This window comes from Hemiscyllium ocellatum, chromosome 22 (assembly GCF_020745735.1).
Source record: "Hemiscyllium ocellatum isolate sHemOce1 chromosome 22, sHemOce1.pat.X.cur, whole genome shotgun sequence".
Lineage (NCBI taxonomy): Eukaryota > Metazoa > Chordata > Chondrichthyes > Orectolobiformes > Hemiscylliidae > Hemiscyllium > Hemiscyllium ocellatum.
Window position 1 is genome coordinate 16,909,078 of NC_083422.1, and position 22,003 is coordinate 16,931,080.

The window sequence follows — 22,003 nt, forward strand, 5'->3', positions numbered from 1 at the left end:
GAGATATTGGGAGAGAGCGCGAGATATCGAGAGAGAGAGCGAGATATCGAGAGAGAGAGCGAGAGCAAGAGCTCGAGAGCGAGAGCAAGAGCTCGAGAGCGAGATATCGAGAGAGAGAGAGAGCGAGATATCGAGAGAGAGAGAGCGAGATATCGAGAGAGAGAGAGAGCGAGATATCGAGAGCGAGAGCGAGATATCGAGAGAGCGCGAGATATCGGGAGAGAGAGCGAGATATCGAGAGAGAGAGCGAGATAGAGAGAGAGATAGATAGATATCGAGAGAGCGAGAGAGATATCGAGAGAGATAGATAGATAGATAGATAGATAGATAGAGAGAGAAATATATAGATATCGAGAGAGAGAGATAGAAGAGCGAGATATCGAGAGAGCGAGAGCGAGATATCGAGAGAATAGATAGATATCGAGAGAGTGAGATATAGAGACAGAGAGAGAATGAGATATCGAGAGAGAGCACAAGATAATCGAGAGAGAGCGAGCTATCGAGAGAGAGAGAGCTATCGAGAGAGAGCGAGATATCGAGAGAGAGCGAGATATCGAGAGAGAGTGAGCGAGATATCGAGAGAGTGAGATATCGAGAGATATCGAGAGAGCGAGATATCGAGAGAGCGAGATATCGAGAGAGAGAGATATCGAGAGAGAGATAGATAGATAGATAGAGAGAGAAATAGATAGACATCGAGAGAGAGAGCGCTAGATCGAGAGAGCACGAGATCGAGAGAGAGAGAGAGATCGAGAGAGAGAGAGACAGAGAGAGAGATCGAGAGAAAGATGAAAATCGAGCGAGATCGAGAGCGAGCGAGAGATATCGAGAAAGAGAGAGCAAGAGATATCGAGAGAGCGAGAGTGAGAGATATCGAGAGAGAGAGAGAGAGCGAGAGAGAGAGAGAGAGCGAGAGCTCGAGAGAGAAAGCGAGAGCTCGAGAGAGAAAGCGAGAGCTCGAGAGAGAAAGCGAGAGCTCGAGAGAGAGAGAGCGCGCGAGAGAGAGCTCGAGAGAGCGAGCGAGTGCAAAAGCTCGAGAGAGAGAGCGAGAGCTCGAGAGAGAGCGAGAGCTCGAGAGAGAGAGAGAGAGCGAGAGCTCGAGAGAGAGAGAGAGAGAGCGAGAGCTCGAGAGACAGCGAGAGCGAGAGATCGAGAGAAATAGATAGATATCGAGAGAGAGAGATAGAGAGAGTGAGATATCGAGAGAGAGAGAGCGCGAGATATCGAGAGAGAGCGCGAGATATCGAGAGAGAGAGAGAGCGAGATATCGAGAGAGAGCGCGAGATATCGAGAGAGAGAGAGAGAGAGCGAGATATCGAGAGAGAGAGAGAGAGCGAGATATCGAGAGAGAGCGAGATATCGAGAGAGAGCGAGATATCGAGAGAGAGCGCGAGATATCGAGAGAGAGAGAGCGCGAGATATCGAGAGAGAGCGCGAGATATCGAGAGAGAGCGCGAGATATCGAGAGAGAGAGAGCGAGATATCGAGAGAGAGAGCGAGATATCGAGAGAGCGAGATATCGAGATATCGAGAGAGAGAGAGCGAGATATCGAGAGAGCGAGATATCGAGAGAGCGAGATATCGAGAGAGCTAGATAGAGAAATAGATAGATAGAGAAATAGACAGACATCGAGAGAGAGAGAGATAGAGAGAGCACGAGATCGAGAGAGAGATCGAGAGAGAGAGACAGAGAGAGAGAGAGAGACAGAGAGAGAGAGAGAGAGAGACAGAGAGAGACAGAGACAGAGAGAGAGAGAGAGAGATCGAGAGAAAGATGAAGATCGAGCGAGATCGAGAGATATCGAGAGAGAGAGAGCAAGAGATATCGAGAGAGCAAGAGCGAGAGATATTGAGAAAGAGAGAGCGAGACATATCGAGAGAGAGAGCGCGAGCTCGAGAGAGAGAGAGAGAGAGAGAGAAAGCGAGAGCTCGAGAGCGAGAGAGAGCGAGAGCGAGAGCGAGAGCGAGAGCGAGAGCGAGAGCGAGCGCGAGAGCGAGCGAGAGCGAGAGCGAGAGCGAGAGAGAGCGAGAGCGAGCGAGAGCGAGCGAGAGCGAGAGAGAGCGAGAGCGAGAGAGATCAGGAGAGAGAGATCAGGAGAGAGAGATCAGGAGAGAGAGATCAGGAGAGAGAGATCAGGGGAGAGAGATCAGGGGAGAGAGATCAGGGGAGAGAGATCAGGGGAGAGAGATCAGGGGAGAGAGATCAGGGGAGAGAGATCAGGGGAGAGAGATCAGGGGAGAGAGATCAGGGGAGAGAGATCGAGAGAGAGAGAGGGACATATTGAGAGAGAGCGAGAGATCGAGAGCGAGATTTCGAGAGAGCGAGATAGATAGAGAGAGCGAGGGAGACAGAGAGAGCGAGGGAGACAGAGAGAGCGAGGGAGACAGAGAGCGCGAGGGAGACAGAGAGCGCGAGGGAGACAGAGAGCGCGAGGGAGACAGAGAGAGCGAGGGAGACAGAGAGAGCGAGGGAGACAGAGAGCGAGGGAGAGCGCGAGAGAGCGCGAGATATCGGGAGAGAGAGCGAGATATCGGGAGAGAGAGCGAGATATCGGGAGAGAGAGCGAGATATCGGGAGAGAGAGCGAGATATCGGGAGAGAGCGCGAGAGCAAGAGCTCGAGAGCGAGAGCAAGAGCTCGAGAGCGAGATATCGAGAGAGAGAGAGGGAGAGAGCACGAGATATCGAGAGAGAGAGATATCGAGAGAGAGAGAGAGAGAGCGCGAGAGCAAGAGCTCGAGCTCGAGAGCAAGAGCAAGAGCTCGAGAGCGAGATATCGAGAGAGAGCGAGATATCGAGAGAGAGAGAGAGAGAGAGAGCAAGAGCAAGATATCGAGAGAGCGAGAGCGAGATATCGAGAGATATCGAGAGAGAGATAGAGAGAGAAATATATAGATATCGAGAGAGAGAGATAGAAGAGAGAGATAGATAGAGAGAGAAATATATAGATATCGAGAGAGAGAGATAGAAGAGCGAGATATCGAGACAGAGAGAGAGCGCGAGATATCGAGAGCGAGAGCGAGATATCGAGAGAGAGCGAGAGCGAGATATCGAGAGAGAGCGAGAGCGAGATATCGAGAGAAATAGATAGATATCGAGAGAGAGAGACAGAGAGAGAGCGAGATATCGAGAGAGAGAGAGCGAGATATCGAGAGAGAGAGAGCGAGATATCGAGAGAGAGAGAGAGCGAGATATCGAGAGGGAGAGCGAGCTATCGAGAGAGAGAGAGAGCGAGCTATCGAGAGGGAGAGCGAGCTATCGAGAGAGAGAGAGCAAGATATCGAGAGAGAGCAAGATATCGAGAGAGAGAAAAATATCGAGAGAGAGATAGATATCGAGAGAGAGCGAGATATCGAGAGCGAGAGAGATATCGAGAGAGATAGATATCGAGAGAGAAATAGATAGACATCGAGAGAGAGAGATAGAGAGAGCGCTAGATCGAGAGAGCACGAGATCGAGAGAGAGAGAGATCGAGAGAGAGCGAGATCGAGAGAGAGAGAGATCGAGAGAGAGCGAGATCGAGAGAGAGCGAGATCGAGAGAGAGAGAGATCGAGAGAGAGAGAGATCGAGAGAGAGAGAGAGAGATCGAGAGAGAGAGAGATCGAGAGAGAGAGAGAGATCGAGAGAGAGAGAGAGATCGAGAGAGAGAGAGAGAGATCGAGAGAGAGAGAGAGAGAGAGAGAGATCGAGAGAGAGAGAGACAGACAGAGAGAGAGAGACAGAGAGAGACAGAGAGAGAGAGAGAAAGATGAAGATCGAGCGAGATCGAGAGCGAGAGATATCGAGAGAGAGCGAGAGATATCGAGAGAGAGAGAGCGAGAGATATCAAGAGAGAAAGCGAGAGCTCAAGAGAGAGAGAGCGAGAGCGATAGGGAGAGCGAGAGCTCGAGAGAGAGAGAGAGAGAGCGAGAGCTCAGGACAGAGCTCAGGACAGAGCTCAGGACAGAGCTCAGGACAGAGCTCAGGACAGAGCTCAGGACAGAGAGAGAGGGACATATTGAGAGAGAGAGCAAGAGAGTGAGAGCGAGAGAGAGATATCGAGAAAGAGAGAGCGAGATTTCGAGAGAACGAGATAGATATCGAGAGATAGATAGATAGATAGAGAGAGAGAGAGAGAGAGAGAGAGAGAGAGAGAGAGAGAGAGAGAGAGAGAGAGAGAGAGAGAGCGAGAGCGAGAGAGAGAGAGAGAGAGCGAGAGAGAGAGAGAGAGAGAGAGAGAGCGAGAGCTCGAGAGAGAGAGAGAGAGCGAGAGCTCGAGAGAGAGAGAGAGCGAGAGCTCAGGACAGAGCTCAGGACAGAGCTCAGGACAGAGCTCAGGACAGAGCTCAGGACAGAGCTCAGGACAGAGCTCAGGACAGAGCTCAGGACAGAGAGAGAGAGAGGGACATATTGAGAGAGAGAGCAAGAGAGTGAGAGCGAGAGAGAGATATCGAGAAAGAGAGAGCGAGATTTCGAGAGAACGAGATAGATATCGAGAGATAGATAGATAGAGAGAGAGAGAGAGCTCGAGAGAGAGAGAGAGAGAGAGAGAGAGAGAGCGAGAGCTCGAGAGAGAGAGAGCGAGAGCTCAGGACAGAGCTCAGGACAGAGCTCAGGACAGAGCTCAGGACAGAGCTCAGGACAGAGCTCAGGACAGAGCTCAGGACAGAGAGAGAGAGGGACATATTGAGAGAGAGAGCAAGAGAGTGAGAGCGAGAGAGAGATATCGAGAAAGAGAGAGCGAGATTTCGAGAGAACGAGATAGATATCGAGAGATAGATAGAGAGAGAGAGAGAGAGAGCGCGGGAGAGAGAGAGCGCGGGAGAGAGAGAGCGAGGGAGAGAGAGAGCGAGGGAGAGAGAGAGCGAGGGAGAAAGCGAGCGATAGAGAAAGAGTGAGCGAGAGATATCGAGAGAGAGAGAGCGCAAGATCGAGAGAGAGTGCGAGAGAGAGATAGACATCGAGAGAGAGAGATAGAGAGAGTGCGAGATCGAGAGAGCAAGAGAGCGAGAGAGAGAGAGCAAGAGAGCGAGAGAGAGAGAGAGAGCGAGAGCTATCGAGAAAAAGAGAGCGAGAGATATCGAGAGAGAGAGAGATAATATTTCTACTTCTCAGAAATGGGACGTAGGTACTATACCATGTATTCAGCTCTTCAAATTGAACTTCACCATCTTTAGAGTTTGTCAAGTTAAGCAAATAAAGAGGTCCTTTCTCCATTATAAATATTTATACTTGCAGACAGATATTTCACCCAAGCAAAAGAAATGGTAGATTAAAGTACAAAATACTTCAGTAGTAACATTAAATGAAATCCATTTACCTCATAGTTGTTTTTTCTTATTACTATTGTCTCATCTTCCTCTTCATCCTCATCCTCTTCATCCTCATCCTCCTCCTCCTCCTCTTCCTCCTCCTGTTTATTTGCATGAACTGTGTCAGTATCCCCTTCCTCCACTTCAGCAACATCCTCCAAAGTAGCATCCCAAGACATAGTTTGCCTTTTTTCAAACGACAAGGATTCACTTTCAGCATTGTTAATTATCAACGAAAGATCCCGAGCTGATCGCTTTGGAACCAAAAGTGCAGGATGAAGCCTTGTACCATTGAGAAGAACCTAAAATAAAAATACTAGTTAAATAAGATAGTGTTCAATTTTGAGTCAGAGAGGCAAAAATAATTTTTGCAGGTTAACAGCAAAAGATATTGAAACAATTTACTAATTTTCAACGATTCAAATGACAAACTGGAAAATCGCATCCTTTCAATTATCCATATTACAAAAATATTGATTACATAAATCAAAACTAAAGAAGGTTAGTTTGTTTTGTCCACTAAAATTACGATATTTCACAAAAAAAATCCAATGTACATTCGTATGCAATGCAAAGTTAAAGCAAAATTGTGAATTCAATAATTCAAAACAAGGAAATCAAAACAAAGATAACAAAGAAATTTTTTTCAAAAAGCTGAAATGAACTCAATTAACCTTTAAAGAGCTTTCTTCAGACTATTGGTTTGGATGGATGCAAAACCTGGACTTTATGGATGGGGTGACCAGTTGGTTAAAGACCTTTGAAATGCAAGTTTGGAATAAAGGTCAACTGAACACAAAAAGTAGACAGCAAGAATATTACAAAAAAAAATTGGTCAACAAAACTTTGATTATACTTGCTCCATAGTCGTGAAGAAATGGCAATAAATGAATATCTAAATACTTCAGAAATCTTACAACAGATTTGATTCAAATATTCTTTTAGTAATTTAGTTCTCCCATCCACAGTATGAAAAAACATTTTTCAAATCTCCCAAGTCTTAACTTAAAATCTATGCCCCCGAGTTATCAACCATGATATGCTCATTAGTCTTATACAACTCCATCAGATTCCTTCAACCTTCACTAATCCAAGGAAAAAGAACTTATTTGATCTTTCCTCATAGCTCAGACCGTCCAATCCAGGAGGCATCCTGGTTAATCTCCTCTATAGCCTCTCAAATGTAATCACATCTTCTCAAAATGGAGACAGAGGTTGCTGATTCTGAGATTAGGATCCTGAGTTTTATACCATCTTAGTTTCTGTAACTGCTGCTATGATAGATTGAGAAATGTCACTGAAATGAATGACAGTGAATAGATAATGGCAAACAACGACCAAATGGGTGAACTACAAGAATTGTTAGTCTCTGTCTGGCACAAATTTGGAAGAGACTAGTAGCCAATCCATTGCTGTAGAAGGGAAATTTAAAAAAATTACATGCAAAAAAAAATACTAAATTGGCAAGAAAAAACAACAGACCCAAGGATTGGGAACACTTAAGTAGTCAGCAAAGAAGAACCAAGACATTGATTAAAATGGGGAAAACAAAAAACAAAATAAAGAGTAAGAGTAAACTTGCAAGGAACATAAGAACTAACTGTCAAAAGTTCCTATAGATAGGCAAGGACAAAAAGACTGGTGAAAACTCATGTAGATCCTTTACTGCTGTCAGGAATGAGAGAAATTATAACGGGACAGGCCAACTGAGGAGATAAAATGCACTGCAGGTGCAGTATAATGTGGATAAATGTGAGGAAATCCATTTTGGTAGCAAAAATAGGAAGGCAGATTATTATTTGAATGGCTATAAATGGAGACGGAAATGCTCATTAAGACTTGGGTATCCTAATGCAGCAGTCACTGAAAGCAAGCACACAGTTGCAGCAGGCAATAAAGAAGGCAAACTCAATGCTGACCTTCAAAGCCAGAAGGTTGGAGCACAGAAACAAAGATCTCTTAACAAAATAGACAGGGCATTGTTAAGGCCACACCTGGTAGTATCATGTGCAGTTTTGGTCACTTTACCAGAGGAAGGATGTTTGCGGTAGAGGGAGTTTTAAAAAATTGGTTCCTGGATGGTAGACCGATGTCTGAGAAGAGACTGAGTTGAATTGGTTAGGGTAGTATTCACTGGAGTTCATAAAAATGTGGGGCAGGGAAGCAGACTCTTGTATAAACCTATAGAAATTCTAACAGGTGATGGTGATGGAGAATCATTAGAACTGCAACTGCACACAGTACTCCAGTTTTCACCTAACCAGCATTTTGCACAGTTCTAGCATGGCCTCCCCGCTCTTACACTTTGTACCTTACCATGCAAGTATTCTATACACCTTAACAGCCTTATCTATCTGCTCTACTACTTTCAGAGATCTGTGTACATGCACATCAAGGTCCATCTGACCTTCAGTACTTTCCAGAGTCCTACAACTCATTATGTAATCCTTTGCTTTGTCAGCCTTCCCCAGGGCACTACCTCATTTTCTGGCTCGAATGCCATTTGCCACTGCTCTACCCACCTGACCAGTCCATTGATAACCTGCTGTAGATTTATGGCTATCCTCCTCACTAATTTACCACCTTATCAATTTTACCATCCTCAAACATCTTGATGAAAGCCCTTACATTCATATTCAAATCATTCATGTACATCACAAACATCAAGAACATCAGCCCCAAGGTCACAGAGGGCAAATAGAAAAGACCTCCAGGTATAGAAACATCCTTCGAACCACAAACCTCTGCTTTCTGCCTCCCAGCAAATTTTAAAACCTATTTACGAACTTGCCTTGGATATCATGGGCTTTTACTTTCTTGACTAGTCTGCTGTAACGAACCTCAAAGCCTTGCTAAAGTTTATGTAAATCCCATATAAAATGCCTTCATCAACATTCATTACTACCAATTCAAAAAATTTAATCAAATTTGTCAAACATGCTCTTCTCTTCAATCCATGCTTGCCATCTACATTGGACCAACTTCACAAGTGCAGATATAGTCGGTTCTCCAGAATTCTGTGATAAGTTCAGTGAGGTTAGACCGACCAGCCTTTCTTTCCATATCTATCCTTCCCTACTTTACTTAAATCCATGGGATGACATTGGCATTGAGGCCGGTGTGGGATTACACATGACAGCCAGGACCCTGACTATCTCTTTGGTTGCTTCCCTCAATAGCTTTGGATACATCTCTTCAGGAATTGTAGATTTATCAACATTTAATGCTGCTAAACCTTCTACGACCTAATCTATTTATTAGCTATGGCATCATACTTCCATACTCTGAATTGTACTCTCACCTCATCCATCTTATTCTTCAGGCCCGTTGCTAAACTCATTTCTTTCACTTCTCTCAAGTTTCCTCTACTTTCCAGGTTTACTAATATTGTGAAATTCTAAGCTCAGCTTCTTACACCTCTGATCTACTTGTTATATCCCACCGCCACTTTAATTTACTTTAAATCCATCCCAACAGTAGTAGCAAACCTTCCACAAGGGTACTAGTCCCACTCTTGTTCAGATCAGTCTAATTAATTTTGAAATTTATCATTTCTAAATGTTCTTTCATTCTCCTTTAAGAAAATTAAAGGATTCTTACTACCACTTACATTAAATTATCACATTTATATTTTTAGATACTTGTTTCTGATTTCAATTCAGAGGAAAATAGGTGTCCTCTAACTTCCAATTAATCAACCCATTCACTCAAGGAAATAGCTTCTTCTTACTAACTCAGTCAAAACCCTCATATCTAGTACTTACACATTAAATAACTAGATGATGCAAATTCCTAAACCTACATGATTAATTTACACTGAAGAATATGCCAAAAACATTGGGAATGTAAAATGGTGACCAGCTGTCCATTTAATAAGTAAAATTTCGAATTTTCTATTACTTGTTGTCAAAAGTTCTGATGCTCAAGTCTTGCCCAGGATAATGCTGGAACTTGAAGTTTTCTCTCTCAAAACCCTTAGAAAAGAAACTGGTCAATTTCAGAGAATTAAAATAGGTTTTTGAAGGCCTACAGTGAAGTGGCAAAGTTGTGACAGGGAACATTAAGGGATTGACTCCAACTACAAACTTATGAGAATGAAACAACCAAAACAGCACTCAAGTATACCCAAGTTTGTTGTCATAATCCATTTCTTATGGTTCAGCAATAGAACAAAAAAAAGTAACCAGAAGGATTTCCCAGGTTTCACTTAAACTTTACATTGCTGTAAATCTGAAACCATGGTTATCTGTCAGTTAAGTAAAAAGAACTGCAGATGCTGGAAATTGGAAACAAAAAAAACTGCTGGAGAAACTCAGCAGATCTGACAGCATCTCTGGAGATAAAGCAGGGACAATGAGAGTCTTCTTCAGAAGGCTCTAAAACTATTTCCATTCTCTATCAGTTGGGCAATGGTATAGTTATGTATTAGAAGGCACAAATTTTAATCCTTTCCAATAACTAACATACCTTTTGTGCCATTGCAGAAAACTTCAATACATTAAGTGTCTCATCATACATTGAAGCACATTGATTGATATTAACGATCATACAAACTTTTCCTCTCCCACAGAAATACCCCTGGAAGTAGCGAGTAAGCTTACTTTCCCGAAATGGAACATGATTGTGCGTCCTATGAGTCACAAGGGAAAAGAAAAAATTACAGAAACATCGAGTTTATCATACATAATTTTCAGCATACGTTGTGCTATTTAATTTTCTGTATTCCTTCTTTCAGATCTCACGGTCAATCAGAACATAGGAACAAGACAAGAGAACAATCCCTCACTTAATTATTGTAAAATTAAAAATTGCAAAACATTAACTTTTCCTCCTTAAGCAGTACAAATAGCTGAAAGGATTTTGAAAAACACAAGTTGAGCCTTTAAAATCTAATACAGTTCAAAAATAGGATTTGCCAAAAAAATCTGTAGTTTATAGGCAACAGAAAGTGAAAGTGAAAATTAACCAGAATCAATAGTGGTGACTATTTGGCTAGCTTTTAATTCCAATTATTTTTGTTATTAACTTCAGAATTTCACAATCTACTACAGTAGGATTTGAACACTTACTCCCAGAACACTAACCTAGGTTTCTGGATTACTACTATGATACTGCCGCAGAGTAGTTGATCTCCTGTAATATTGTTGCAAGTAAATTGGAAGATTTGATATTTTGTAATAATAGATTTCATTTAAAAGATTGTATGCAACAGGAATTTACAACAGCCGATTAATATTAATTATTCAATATTCAAAACTTTTTCTGGTGTTTTAACATGTGAATTCCCTAATTCTTTAAACGTTGTACAGTTCCTGTTTCAAAGTAAAGTTGAGATTAAACAGCAAGATCTTTGAAGGGGCCACTGCAAATTGAGGTGATTAGGAAGCACAGGATACTCATTTTTATGATGCAGGAAAACAAGGAAGTCATGTGAAAGCTTTCCAAATCTAGAATTACATCTCAGGTTGGATATAGTGTATTATTCTGACTGCTATAATGTATTGGGGATGCCAAGAAGCAGGGGAGGGGAGCAAAGCATCTTCTTACTTTGAAATTTGATTATGTCTCAACGCATTGATACATTTTCCAAGTATTAACAAAGAAGTGTTAATGTTTCCAGCCTCTTTCAATCTTTCCCCATCATTCTTTGTTTTTGTATTCCTCTCTGATCCCGCAAGGTCACAAAGAGACAACCTGTAAAGTAAGAAGTTACATTCACATGAAAGTAAAGTTGCAATGGTAACATTGTTTAAAACAATGTTTTAAACCTGAACTTTCCAGAGGGGCTGTAAGCTGAGACATTTTGGAATCACTGGTTCTGAGGCAGCAATGGTTGCTGTGGACCAAAAAGTTAAGAAATGCAGGGTGTCTTTAAATGCATTACATTTCAATATTACATGAGACAGCCAAATTTATGGAGGTCATATAAACTGTAGTTGAACATTCCCATAGCTCATTTCAAAGCAGCAGCTGTGATCAATACAGATCCCACAGATTTCTCAATAGCGCACTCAAATTTAAGTTAGATTTGGTGACCCAAATGTATCTCCCTCTTAAGGAATGTCAGTCACTTTCTTTCAAAGCAGAATCATCATTAGCCAACAGCAGCTCTATGCCAAAAGTTTCACAAGTACAATTCTCAGCCAAAAGGCACATTGGCCCTTATTTGCTCTCAGAATCATCCTTACTGATGTTCTTTTCCAGTTCATCTGACCCAATTCTAAATCATCCCCACTGATATACAAGCTTCTCACCTGCGCCATGATTAAGCACTGCTACTCAATCTTTTATCATGGCCCTACACTGGCCTAGATTCTTGAGGCTACTTATTAGTCTTTTTTTTGATAGACAATTAACATGACTAAGTGGTCACTGTCTCGAAGTTTCTTGGAGAGAAATGTCTGCTAAGATGCACAGCTTTGTTACATACAGCATATATAATTCAGTGCAGTGACCTTTTCAAAAAACATTCCCATTGGAATAATTTCAATTAAAACATTATTACAAGCTACAAAGAAAGTTCTTTAGGTATGCTACTTACTCAGTGACTCTGGTAACATGAGGACCACCATCTAAGACATGCAAAATTCTTATTGAGAAAGTACAATGGCTGTGGAATAAACATTTCAGAGAAGTTTTAAATTTAATTCAGTTATTGGTTCAAGCATAGATTTACTCAGTAATATAGTTTGAATTTAAGTAAAATTGTTGATTTAGAACTGTTACTATGCCAGACTCGCATGGATGGGTAAAATACCTTCTACTTGAAAGATTGTTGATTTTTGTGGAAGCAATGTTTTGCTGTTTTCTGCCTTGTTTTAATATTTTGTATGCCTCTTCTGCATTTGAAACTTGAATCCACCTCAGATCTAAAAGAAAGCTCAAACAACTAAATTTGTATAGAGCAATGCTAATGTGCTAAAAAAAGCTCTTCACAGAACAAAAATTATGAACACATGTCAGCACTAAATAACCAACAGCCCGGCCTAAGGTGGCTTTCAGGAATGTCAAAAGGAGAAAAGCAAGGGTGCGTGCATGTACATTTGGATACACACAATACAAAGTTGGAGATCAACTGGATGTTTATTAGCATAGTAAAGTCTCAAGGTAACAAAATATGATGAGAACTTCAGCAAAGATGGTCCTAGTAAAGAAATAAGTGAGCAATGTTATGAGATGGAAATATGCTACCCTAGTGCAAACATGCATATAAGGTTGAAAGCTCATCTGAAAATTAACTACAACACCAAACAGTCAGATCACCACCACTAGAATTGGTGGAAAGGGAGTAGAGGTTTGAGTTTGCAGATATTAGAGAATCTGCTTGTTTGCCCCCAAGCACCCCACCATCTGATTTAGAAATATTTTTTTAAAAATAGCTATTTATTCACTGTTGAGGAGTCATAGTCCTGGAATTCCTTCCCCAAGGGCAATAGGGGCCGAGCTACAGCATATGGACTGCTGGAGGTCAAAAAGGTAGCTGACCACACCTTCTCAAAGGCACTAAATTCTGGTTAGTCAGCCACAATCATGTCTCACAAGCAAGTAAAAAACTCATCATTTAAAACTACAAAATGATATGCCCTTCAAATAATGTGGAAAACATATCACTCAAGTTACAAAACTCTTTATTATCTTATACTTTTAAATCATGGCTTAGTTTAACAATCTTTTAAACTTTACATTCATAGTGCAATTTATGAGGGGCAGATGTGTGACATGGAAGTACAACTGCTTAGTGATTAGCACTGCTGCCTCACAGCACCAGAGTCCCAGGTTCGATTCCAGCCTCGGTGGACTGTCTGCACGGAGTTTGCACATTCTCCCCGTGTCTGCATGGGTTTTCTCCGGGTGCTCTGGTTTCCTCCCACAGTCGAAAGATGTGCAGGTTAGGTGAATTGGCCATGCTAAATTGTCCATAATGCTAGGTGCATTAGTCAAAGAGAAATGGGTCTGGATGGGTTACTCTTTGGAGGGTCGGTATGGACTAGTTGGGCTGAAAAGCCTGTTTTCGCACTGTAGGAAATCTAACCTAATCTAATCTAAACTGGATGTCATTAGCATACGCATGGATAGGGGATTTTGTGGTACAGTGGTGTTCCTACTTTGGAAGCTGCTCCAGAGGAGTGTAATATCATCTCTGAACAGTTTGATTAGAAAATGTGAAAATGCGAACGTGGTTAGCATGTAAAATGATAAATAGGAGGTATGCAAAAAAAAAGCTCTTGGGGCGTCATCAGGGGTAACTAGTCGGGGGCTGTACACACTCTGTGATGGGCATTAGTGGTGACACATTGACAACACACAGTTATATGAATAATAATGGAACTAAATAGTTTTGCTCAGTAGTGGAGAGACATTGGAGATGTTGGTGTGATCGACTGCAACATGATTTCAGACACGTCATTTGAAACTTTAAGGTACACGAATTATTTTTTGACCAGTATGTCTTTGACAAAGATATTCAAATAAATGTTTGGGTAGAGAGTTAATTAAAGTGATTCAGACATAGTGTTCTATGAAAAATTGGCATGAATTTGAGAGGCAGATATGAGGGAACTTGATAGAAAAAGGAGATTGTAAATGATATGGGTATTCACAAGCCCAAGAAAGATCACTTGTTTTTAGGCAAGTCAACCATTTAAACAATGTCATTTAACAAGACAAAAGGAACTCAGAGGTCATGCAAGATAGAAGAAGCACGAGAGAGAAATTCAGAGCTAAAGCAGCCAGAAAGAGTTGAGAATTTATGAAGAAACTGTACAGAATAATAACATAAATTGCTCAGGGTGACTAGAAAATAAGGCTTAAAATAGGTTAAAAATTGCAAGCAAATGCTAAGCTGTCAGAATAATTTTTACAAAATGAGATAAGCTGTTGAACAAATTGTTGAGTTACCTTTCACATAAGTGTTGCCTTTTGCATCTTGTGCAAATCGAAGTACTTGTCTTTTCTGACATTTATACGGTACCAGATCAAGTAAATCATAAAGAGTTTCATTGTATATTTCACAAAATGAAACCCAGACAGAAAATGTAATCCTTTCTGGTACATCAACAGCAACTGGTTCAGCAAAATCACCTAAGGTAGTAAGCGACTTTAGCGAACTTCCTACTTTAAAACAAATAAAAATGCATGATTAAATGAACACTTCACTTCAAAAGACCATTATACCAATTTCTAAATAGAATCTTGAGCCCAAGTTATTCACTGTTGATTTATTCTGTAAACTTCTCTATTCACACTTCAAATTCAACATTTCTGAAGTAAGTTACTCTAGGAGCATACTACATTCTAGGAGCAAATCATAATTCCATTAAGTTTTAAGATAGTTATGGATAAAGATAAGACTGATCCTTGTTGAAAGAGCAAAATGGGTGGATTGGGCTGTTGGGGGAAAAAGGCAAACTACAACTGTATCAGACAGGAACTAGAGAAATTAGATTGGGAGCTGATGTTTGACGATAAATCCACATCCAACATGCATGCCTCATAAAAAAGATTAGTTTCAGAATTCAGGACTAGCATGTTCTCTTAAGGATAAAAGAGAAGGATTTGATGTTGAAAGGTACATCAATAACAAAAGCAGCAGCAGCATATGCATGATTTAGGAAACTGAAAGGCCTTCCAGGAATATAAAGGAAACAGAATCAGTGTTGAAAGGATGAGTGCTGGAATCTCTTATCTGCAATATATAAAATGGTTTAGATGAAACTGTAGGTGGTCTGATTAGGAAGTACATAGGTGAAACAAAAGTTGGTGGAGTTGCTGATAGTGACGATGGTTATCAAAGGATTATAGACCAGTTGGGCAGAGAAATAGCAGATGGAATATAATCCAGACAAATAGTTTCATGCATCCAGAGATGCCAAGTGTAAGACCAAAGTATATACTAAATGGCAGGATCCTTGGCGATCAGCCCACTAAAAGTGGCAACAAGGTGATATAGGCAACATATAAAAATTGGCAAGTCATGATAAGATTTTAGTTAGGCCATATTTGGAGGAGTGTGTGCAGTTCTAGTCACCGCACTATAGGAAGGAAATTTTGGAGAGGAATCAAAAGAAGTTTACCAGGGTATTGTCTGGTTTAGAGTGTAGTATCTAAAAGGAGAGGTTGGACAAACTTGGATTGTTTTCACCTGTGTTGAAGACTGGATAAGGTGAGTAGTCACAGTCTCTTCCCAGGGTGGAAATGTCAAATACCAGTGGGCATAGGTTTAAGGTGGGGGAGAAAAGTTCAAAGATGTGAGAGGAAAGAGGATAATAGGTGTCTGGAATGCATTACCAGAGAAGGTGGTAAAAGCCGATGATAGCAATCTTCAAGAGGCATTTAGATAGACATGTAAACAGGCAGGGAATAGTGGGATACGGACCATTTTCAGGCAGATAGGATAAGTTTACCTTGGCATCATATTTGTCACAGACAAGATGTGACAAAGGGCGCAGTCCTATAATTGTACTGTTCTGTGTAGTACTCTTACAATAATGTTTCTTTTAATATTTTTCAAATGTCTTTCAAATCATGATTGATAAGTCATTTACCTCTAAAAATAGTCCTAATGGAAGAAGAAAACAACTAACATGGTAGTCAGAAAGGACAATCAATTAAAATTTACTAAATGAACTTCTGAAGGCTTTGCTATAGTAGCAAAGACTTTAGCAATGACAATATTCAAATGGAGTTCCAGTTGGAGATAGTTTACTGTTGATAATTTATTGTTCCTACTTTTTGGCTGGTAACTCAAACTGAATACACTCTGGTTGGGTGACAGGTCATGATACTCACAAATATGTTAGTAATAGTTGCATATTCAAGTTTGCAAATTAGAAAGCAAAGAAAATTACGGGAATCGATGCGGAATGTTACAAATAAATAGAAAATAGATTACATAAGTCATCAAGAGTGCAGATGGAATTCAATGTGTATGATTTAGGTCATCCATCTAAAGTCTGTTCTCCTTAGAATTTGTTCATCAGCAAGTAAACAAGGCTTGGGTAATTAGCTTTTACTGATTTTAGTATAGCTGATCTGCTGAATCAAAAGATGTTAACTGAAAACAAATGGAATTTTAATTTCAGAGAATTTAAATGGAGAAGCTCCCCAGATGGTATATATAGAAAGGGTATATGATCTTAGAGAAGATGCACTGGATTTACCAGAGTAGTTTAGATTAGATTAGATTAGACTTACAGTGTGGAAACAGGCCCTTCGGCCCAACAAGTCCACACCGACCCGCCGAAGCGAAACCCACCCATACCCCTACATTACCCCTTACCTAACACTACGGGCAATTTAGCATGGCCAATTCACCTGACCCGCACATCTTTGGACTGTGGGAGGAAACCGGAGCACCCGGAGGAAACCCACGCAGACACGGGGAGAACGTGCAAACTCCACACAGTCAGTCGCCTGAGTCGGGAATTGAACCCGGGTCTTCAGGCGCTGTGAGGCAGCAGTGCTAACCACTGTGCCACCGTGCCGCCCACAGTAGTAGTATTATCGAAGATATTGAATGGCCTCCTGTTGTTTCTTTTTGCATAAAATTTTATTTGATAGGGTACATGGAAAAGGGTTTTTGCCTGATAGCCATTTGCTTTGGATTCCTGCTATCATCAAGTTACAGTTAGGCTACTCTCAGAACTGAAAATCAGGAAGATTTATCTTATTATGTAAAGCAGAGTAGAAAGCTGGAATTCACTTAAAACAGATAAGATTGTCACAATGGGAATTTTCACAACAGAGATGTAGATGTTTGTTTGTCAATGGCAACCTGTGATATGGAGAACATTAGATAATCAAATGAAATATGTTAATCATTCCAGGAATGAACAGACTATCTTACAAATTAAAGTTAACACATTTTTGGAGATGACATGAATTTTATTGAGTGATGCAGCAGGGTGAACAGCCAAATGTCTACACCAGCTGCTACAATCCAATTGCAAATTAGCAAGATTTATCCCTCCCTCTTTGCTCAGGTTAGCAGAATTTGATTGCTGATGATTTATGATAGGAATTTCAGGTATCATTTGTTTGACTGACTATCATTGTGGCTGAATATTATAATTTCAATCTTCTTTTCGGTCCTTGGTGTTAAGCCATTTCTTTAAAAAATATAAGAAATATCAATACAATTCCATAATTTGTTGTCCTCATAATTCAAAGACACTGGAATACAAAATAATAATTTTTGTCTAAGTTTCTTAAAATAGAAATGTCAAGCAGATATCAAAAGCATGAAATATTAGTGTTTTTTTCTACTAGTTAAATTTTACACTTGTTGGTTCAGAACACTTTCTTTAAAAGAAACTGATCAAGACTGTCAACTATATAAAGCTAGATCATTAATAGGAGTTAAAAATTGATGTGGCAAACAAGTCAAAATGTGGAATTACAATTTTAAAAATGGAACCAGAAATTACTGGAAATTCTCAGGTCAGGAAGTAACTCTGGAAAGGAACATATGGTTTGTTTATGATGCTTCATTTTGTTTTTATTTCAAATTTCTAGCATTTGGGTTCTTATGCTTTTGTTTTCAGTTTTCTTAAAATATTGTTAACTTAATCACACAATACATATTTTAGGAGGACTGATAGCCATTTGAATTCTAATCAAAAATGTGCAGGACCACATTATGGTTGAAAATACTATAACCTCAAAGTCATATTCCAAAACAACTCCTGAAACAATGCTGAAAGTTGCTCCCTTACACTTTCAGTTTAAGAAAATAACTCCAGACAATGTTAACTCATGATTAAAGTTTGAAACCTAGAATAGTGTCCCAGTGTACTCATAAAACATTAATTTACACAAAGCTTTACGCACATTTGTTTAACCTACCTTCTGAAGAATCTAGTGAGCTAAGCTGACTACTCCCATTGCATGAACCACTCTGTAGGGGATTTAAAAAAAAGGAATTTAAATCTTGACATTTTAAGTGGTCCAAATGTATTATTTCTACTTAAAATTCAAAAAAGTGACCGTCTACTATGATGATGGTTATATACAATTCAAAGCATTTTAATTGCAGATCTGAGTAATACTGTCAATTCTTCTTTAGTGTAATGGTTGCATTCTTGTGCAACCCCATGTTAAACAAAACAAACAAAAAAAAAAATTGCATTTTAGAAACAGTGTTTAAAGTGCTGGCAATGTAATTGCATTACAGCCAACACACATTTTAATAGTGTTTTAGAAACAACCACCCCAATTGTCAATCGCATTACAACGAATTTTTATTGACGAAACACACATTACAGCAGGACAACCAGTATGCTCATATTAACCTCATCCATTAATTAAAAAGGTAAAATTGATAACCAAGATAACTCCCTTATCAAGCTTCAGATGTTAGTTAGAAGCATAACCAAAGAAAAAAAAAGCTTCTTTCAAAAAAAAATTAACTCTTTGCATATGCTTTAATCACACTTCTGAGCCAAGTGGGACTTGAACTTGGACTTTTTGTCCCAGAGGTAGGAACACCACCAGTGCACCATAACATCCCTAACAAAGGTGATAGAATAGGAATATAATATTATCAGTCTAACAAGTTGGAGGCAATCCAACACTTACAGGAAACAAAGTTGAATTGTACATTAAAAACAAATCTATAAAGAATTGTATGAAGGCCCAGATATTTATGGAGAGGGCAATGAGAAGTTGCAAGAATATTTTGGTTTCAAGATTCAAATACAGTAAGAGAGGTGATGAATATGATTAATTAACTCATTGTGTTTTGCAACTTGAAGTCAGCCAAGATGTGAAGTAATCAATATAACAACACAAAATAGAATTATACCTTTTCTAAAATTGTAAAAGGAGATGAGGAATCAAGAGTGACCTGTAGATATCTACACAAGACCAAACATGTGACAAAACAGGTTGAGAGCAGTTAATAAACCATTTGACTGGGTCAGAGGTTTATAAAAGAGAGGCAGAGTACAAAAGCAAACCATAGTAAGTGGATATAAAATAAACACTAGTTTGTCCACAAGTAAGCAGTGTGTCCAGTTCTGGATGCTGCATTTTCGGAAGAACATGAAGGCACTGGAGAGGAAACGCAGAAGAGATCCACAAGAATGCTGCCTGGGATGAGGAACTTCAGTTACATTAATAGATTAAAGACATTTATTCTTGAAGAGATTTGACAGCGACATTTAAAATCACAAATTTGGACAGAAAGAAACAGGTGCACCTGTTCCTATTGATGGAAAGGTCAAGCACCAATGGAGTCAATGCAAGGTGAATAGTCAAAGAACAAAGAATGTTAAGAATTTAATTGCATTGCTTGACAGTATGCTGCAGGGAGATTCAATTATGGTTTTCAAGAGAGATTTGGATCATTATTTGACGAGGAAAATCTGCAAGGCTACAACAGACAAAGAGGGCAAGTACTCTCTATACTTTAACCATTCCATTACAATCTTTTAAAAAATTAGAATATGGATTACTATTTAGTGTTACCCATAATCGTTTTTACAAACAAATTTAAATTGAAGTCAATAAGTATGTTAGGTCAAATTAAAGATTACATATTTTAAACAACAAAATAACTGCTCACTTGTAAATGCACTGGTTTACCTCTCTAAACAGTTGAAGAAGTGATTTTTTGAAAGCTTCCTCCTCTTTCACTTGCATTTCTGTTAATCTACCGAGGTCTGTGCATCTCTGTGGCTTGATATTAATATTTTTACAAATCTTTCCTTCAATACTCTTGAATAGAACACTCAATGACCGTGGCACGATCCCCATATCATGATCTGGTCCTATGACAAAAAGAATCAAACAGTATCAACTTTCAATAGAAATTTTTTCTCCCCTTCAACAAGTTCTCATTTGAGCAAGAAGAAAACAAACCTTGAAATGTGTACGTTTTTCCTGCATTGGTAACACCATAAGTAAAAACTAAAGCATTTTGGCCATTCAGAACTTCCTTAATAAGTGGTTTTACTGCTCCAAACACTTCTTCCTGCTTGGTTTCCGGACCATATACCTAAAATTGAAATAATAGATTAAAAAATATAAACATATTTATGTCAATTTACATGAGGAGGAAAGGTTTTGCACTTAGGTCAGTACCCAATACAATTGCACAAAGTGCTGATGTAAAGCAATATTGCTACAGTAGGAAAACAGCAAAAACATTTGGCTTAAGAGGCAAGCTTTCAAGAGGGCAGGTTTAAGACAGCAGAAAACATGGCTGCAAAGATGAGAAGAAAAAAGAAGAATGGTACACACAATGCCAGACTTGGAAGGTAGTAGAATTTGGAGAATGTGAGGCTGGAGGTTACAGCTGAAAAGTGGCCTGACCTAAGAAAGGGAGTTAAAAGCAAATGTAGGAATTTAACAAAAACATTGGAAGTTTGCAGTCAATGGTTCAGTTAGTCAGAGGATGGTTAGTAAACGTAAACTGCAGTCATTTCGGATACAGTCAGAATTTTGGCAGAGTTCAAGTTATACATAGAAGATGATAAAGTGCTCCAATTCCTTAACTAAACAAATAAACAAACGTGGACAAGATGTTCAGCAATGTCATCAGAATGGGGGAATGAGAATACAGAAGTGATGGTTACAATATCGTATCGGCAGTTAATGTTGAGAGAGCAAGATGTATTAAGAGCAAGACACAATAAAGGTTCAGTGCTAGCACCTGGGCAAAATTAGTTTTGGTGGGCAAAAAGATACAAGCAGTTATAGAGGTGGGTGAATATAAATCTTCAAACTTCACAAAAGATAAATACCTGAACTGAAAATTGTTCAAAACTGTACTTAGACTCCAGGGGATACTATCACGGAATTGTTATTATACAGAAAAAAAAAGGTTGTTCAACCACTGAATCCAGCTCTGAATGGCACTCAAGTCACAATGTCATTCTCTTACAATTTCCCATAACCTTGAAAAGTTGTTTCTGTTCAAAATAAGTTATCTGAAGCACTTTCTATTGCCTAGATTAAAATTGTTTCCATCATTCTATGTTCATTCTTCTAGGCAGTAAATTCCCCTCCCTAACTACTCGTTTTGAAGAAAAGATTTCTCCTCAAGGCATTTACTTCCTTGTACATTATGCAACATGGTGGCATTATGGTATCAGAAAACTTTGTCCAGGAATGGACTGAAAGTTTGCAAGTTTGGAATCCCTGCATTGCAACTGAACATTACCAGATGCTACTGGCACCTCCTAGTACAATCTCAGCAACTCCTGTTTTGGCGGTTAGAGGACAAGAAAAGCTGTGGCTTTGTGATTGATGACTCTAAACATCCTCAGGAAATAAGTCTCTCTTTCTGTGTCCTTCAGCCTGAATTTGTCATGCCAGACAAATGTGTCAGAAAGAAATCATGAAAAGCAATATGCTATTCTTTTTGTCATTAACTTTAGTCACAGTCTGCCATTCTTCCATATTGTTAGAGCAGCAGATTGCTCAATATTAAAAAAAGCCCAAATATTCATCAGTGCAAGCCTCTCTGGAAAAAGAGAAGTATTTATTTGTCCTGCTGTTCATCTAGTTGAAGTGTTTCCTGATTGATTTAGTTCAAAGTGGAAGAGAGGCAGTAGTCAAAGGAAGTGTAGTGATAGACATCCCCAGATGTTGAGAAGGCCATAAAAGAATGCAAACTTCCTTCCAGAAACATGGCCCATTGAAAAGAAGAATGCTGTGCCTGTTGCCAGTCCCAACATTTGCAATGGTCCAAAAACGTTCTGCCTTGTCAC

The 22,003-nt window shown here is 39.8% G+C and overlaps 1 protein-coding gene across 3 annotated transcripts in view; it reads right to left on the reverse strand.

Moving 5' to 3' along the window:
- LOC132826223 (kinesin-like protein KIF20B) overlaps nucleotides 1–22,003 on the reverse strand; it is a 112,890-nt gene that overhangs the window by 82,095 nt on the left and 8,792 nt on the right. For 2 of the 3 annotated variants that reach the window (XM_060841903.1, XM_060841901.1), the window contains exons 5-13: nucleotides 20,151–20,286; nucleotides 19,875–20,059; nucleotides 18,135–18,186; nucleotides 14,190–14,405; nucleotides 12,049–12,160; nucleotides 11,833–11,901; nucleotides 10,839–10,985; nucleotides 9,759–9,921; nucleotides 5,300–5,593 (exon numbers count right to left, since the gene is read on the reverse strand). In XM_060841903.1, coding sequence (XP_060697886.1) covers nucleotides 5,300–5,593; nucleotides 9,759–9,921; nucleotides 10,839–10,985; nucleotides 11,833–11,901; nucleotides 12,049–12,160; nucleotides 14,190–14,405; nucleotides 18,135–18,186; nucleotides 19,875–20,059; nucleotides 20,151–20,286 — 1,374 coding nt within the window. The remainder of the gene's footprint in view (nucleotides 1–5,299; nucleotides 5,594–9,758; nucleotides 9,922–10,838; nucleotides 10,986–11,832; nucleotides 11,902–12,048; nucleotides 12,161–14,189; nucleotides 14,406–18,134; nucleotides 18,187–19,874; nucleotides 20,060–20,150; nucleotides 20,287–22,003) is intronic. The other variant, XM_060841902.1, reaches the window with a different exon arrangement.